The sequence below is a fragment of the Gekko japonicus genome, unplaced genomic scaffold (genome assembly GCF_001447785.1).
Source record: "Gekko japonicus isolate JY-2015 unplaced genomic scaffold, Gekko_japonicus_V1.1 scaffold3029, whole genome shotgun sequence".
Classification (NCBI taxonomy): Eukaryota; Metazoa; Chordata; class Lepidosauria; order Squamata; family Gekkonidae; genus Gekko; species Gekko japonicus.
Window position 1 is genome coordinate 135,548 of NW_015164754.1, and position 3,105 is coordinate 138,652.

At 46.0% G+C, this 3,105-nt stretch overlaps 1 protein-coding gene across 1 annotated transcript; it reads right to left on the reverse strand.

Annotated features, from left to right (window-relative positions):
- Positions 1-786: 786 nt before the first annotated feature.
- On the reverse strand, positions 787-1,710 carry LOC107109095 (olfactory receptor 10G6-like). Its single transcript, XM_015409665.1, has one exon. It carries the CDS (start codon positions 1,708-1,710, stop codon positions 787-789), a length of 924 nt encoding a protein of 307 aa, XP_015265151.1.
- Between the last annotated feature and the right edge of the window lie 1,395 nt (positions 1,711-3,105).

Here is a 3,105-nt window from a genome sequence, read left to right on the forward strand (position 1 = left end):
AGAGATGGGGTGCCACCCCTGAGAAAGCCCTGTCCTTCTTTGCAGCCGGGTGATCAGAGACTCATTTGAGGCCCTAACTTGGTAATCTAGACACTACAGAAGGAGGCAACCATTCTGGTACCCCAACCCCAACTAGTTTAGGGGAAATCTACTTCTAAAACAGATGAAAAAGGCCTGCATGTGTTCTTCTACACAGGCTCCCTTTCAGCACTTGAAACGTTGTCATGCACAAATCATCTTCAAGCCCCTGTTACTTATTCATGTTAAGAAATAATAATGGTCAAAGTAGAAGAGGGGAATTCATCTTGCAGATAAGGATTTTGGTTCACATCGGTTTTGCATTCACATTACAACTTCTTGCGTGAGAACTCCTTAAGAAGACAGGAATGGAAATGGAGCAGCCAAAAGTAACGGAGATGTTCACATGAACGCACCCGCACAATTGAGATCAGATGTCCTTCTTAGATGGAGGAGCTATAGTTTCCTGTCCTTCAGACTAAAGATGGCATCTTTCATCTCTTGGTTTCTGAGCGTATAAATCAACGGATTGAAGAATGGGGTCAGCGTGGTATAGAAGACACCTATGACCTCACTGATGTAGAAGAGGGGAATTCACCTTGCAGGTAAGGATTTTAGTTAACATCGGTTTTACATTCACATTACAACTTCTTGCATGAAAACTCCTTAAGAAGACAGGAATGGAAATGGAGCAGCCAAAAGTAACGGAGATGTTCACATGAATGCACCCGCACAATTGTGATCAGATGTCCTTCTTAGATGGAGGAGCTATAGTTTCCTGTCCTTCAGACTAAAGATGGCATCTTTCATCTCTTGGTTTCTGAGCGTATAAATCAACGGATTGAAGAATGGGGTCAGCGTGGTATAGAAGACACCTATGACCTCACTGAGAAGATCCTGAGCCCCCGGGCGCAGATAGTTGAACGCGAGAGGCACGTAGCAGATCACCACCACGATGAGATGGGCAGCACAGGTGGAGAAAGCCCGCCGGCGCCCGTCAACCGAGCGGATCTTCAGAATAGCAGAGATAACATACGCATAAGTCATCAGAATCAGAAGGATGCACGTTACGGCCACTAAACCGATATCAATAAAAGTGAACGTCTCGTTGAATGTTGTGTCTGCACAGGACAGCTTCAGCATGGCAGGTATGTCGCAGAAGATGTAGCCAATCTCATTGTTCAGGCCATAAGGCAACCAGAAGGTGACAGTGGTTTCAATGATCGAGTGGAGACAGCCTCCGAGCCATGCGCCCAGTGAAAGGCACAAACACACTCTGGGTCTCATGATCGTGCTGTAATGGAGAGGTCTGCAGATGGCCAGGAAGCGGTCATAGGCCATCACGGTGTACAGGAAGAATTCAGAACAGCCCAGGAAGTGGTAGGAGAAGAGCTGGACCACGCAGCCTCTCAAGGAGATGATCTGGCCACCTTCGACAAATCCAGAAATCATCTTGGGAACGATCACGGAGGACATGGAGATATCCAAGACAGCTAAGTTACAGAGAAACCAGTACATTGGCTTCTGCAGCTGCCTTTTGGATGTGACAGCGAGGAGAACCAAGGTGTTTCCAGTGATAGTCAGCAAATAGATGAGCAGGAAGAAGAGGAAGACTGGGGCATGCAACTTTTTAGGGTACGGAATGCCCAAGAGGACAAACTCAGCCAAAGAAGTTTGGTTTTCACACGCCATCCATGGGATATTGCTTTCTGCAAAAGAAAACTGATAGGGGTGTTTGAGGTACGGGAGGGCAGGACAGGGAGGCACGTAAGAATCACCTATAGGTATAGATACAGAGATTCTATGGATATAATACGTATGCATATAAAGGGAGCAAGAGTATCCAAAATCATTTTCTTCCATTTGATTTGTTAAGATCCTCATCTGAGGCCCTTTTGATCTCTCTGGCCTTTCTAGAAGTGAAACAACCACAAAATATCCCGTGAAATAACTATGTTCAAGGTCTGCTACCACTCAAGGTTTTTATAAAGGCGTATGTTTAACACAATGCATAAATCAAAAACCATACATGAAATAAACGTTCCAGTTAGCTTATGACGTTCAACACTAAGGCTTAGAAAAATACACCAAAAGCCTTCCCAGTCAGACTAATGAACAGGCTATGCACAGTCCATAGATACACTGTGGTCTTCTTGATTTTTTCTCAGTTGCCAACTTCCAGGTCTGCAAGGAGGCTGTAACAGACTGGCTGACTTCTCTTGTCGGCCGCGAGAGTTTCGACTAAGTTGCTTCTTCAGAGCCAAATTCTTATGGAACCATACTGTTTAAACATTCTTCTTTCTCCCAAAGGGGCTCATACACTCCTAATGACAAATGGTTCTTAAGAACAGAATTATAGCTTTCCAGAAGTGAGGCACATGGTAACTAGGAATAGGCCCACTTCTTAAGCCTGTTTTTTCAGATGAGGTGATCTACTGGCACAGCTGTTCTTGAAGAACAAGAAGAGATTGGATTTATACCCCGCCCTTCACTACCCAAAGATGTCTCCGAGCGGCTTACAAACTCCTTCCCCTCCCCACAACAGACACCCTGTGAGGTAGTTGGGGCTGAGAGAGCTCTGACAGACACTGCTGTTTTTCAAGAACAGCTCTTATCAGAACTACGGCTTGCCCAAGGTCATCCAGCCAGGTGCGAGTGGAGGAGTGGGGAATCAAACCCGGTTCTCCCAGATTAGAGTCCGCGCACTTAACCACTACACCAAACTGGCTTAGTTTCTGTCAGAGCTCTCTCAGCCCCACCTACCTCCCAGGGTGTCTGTTGTGGGGAGGGGAAGGGAAAGGAGTTTGTAAGCCGCTCTTCTTCTTTGGGTAGTGAAAGGCAGGGTATAAATCCAATCTCTTCTCTCTTCTCTCTTCTTCTTCTTTCTTGCCCTGTTCTTGTGGGTACCTCAACTCCCAAGAGGAGATTTAGGGGATCTCAGTGAGCTGCGGTAGGATTGGAGAGGCCACCAAATCCTGCTGCCCCAGTTTCACTCTGATGCCTATGGTTTGTGTCCAGTCCAACAGCTTAACTGTTGTATCTGTTTCTATGACTGTTTCCTGGCTCTGTTATTTTAGTTGCTTAATT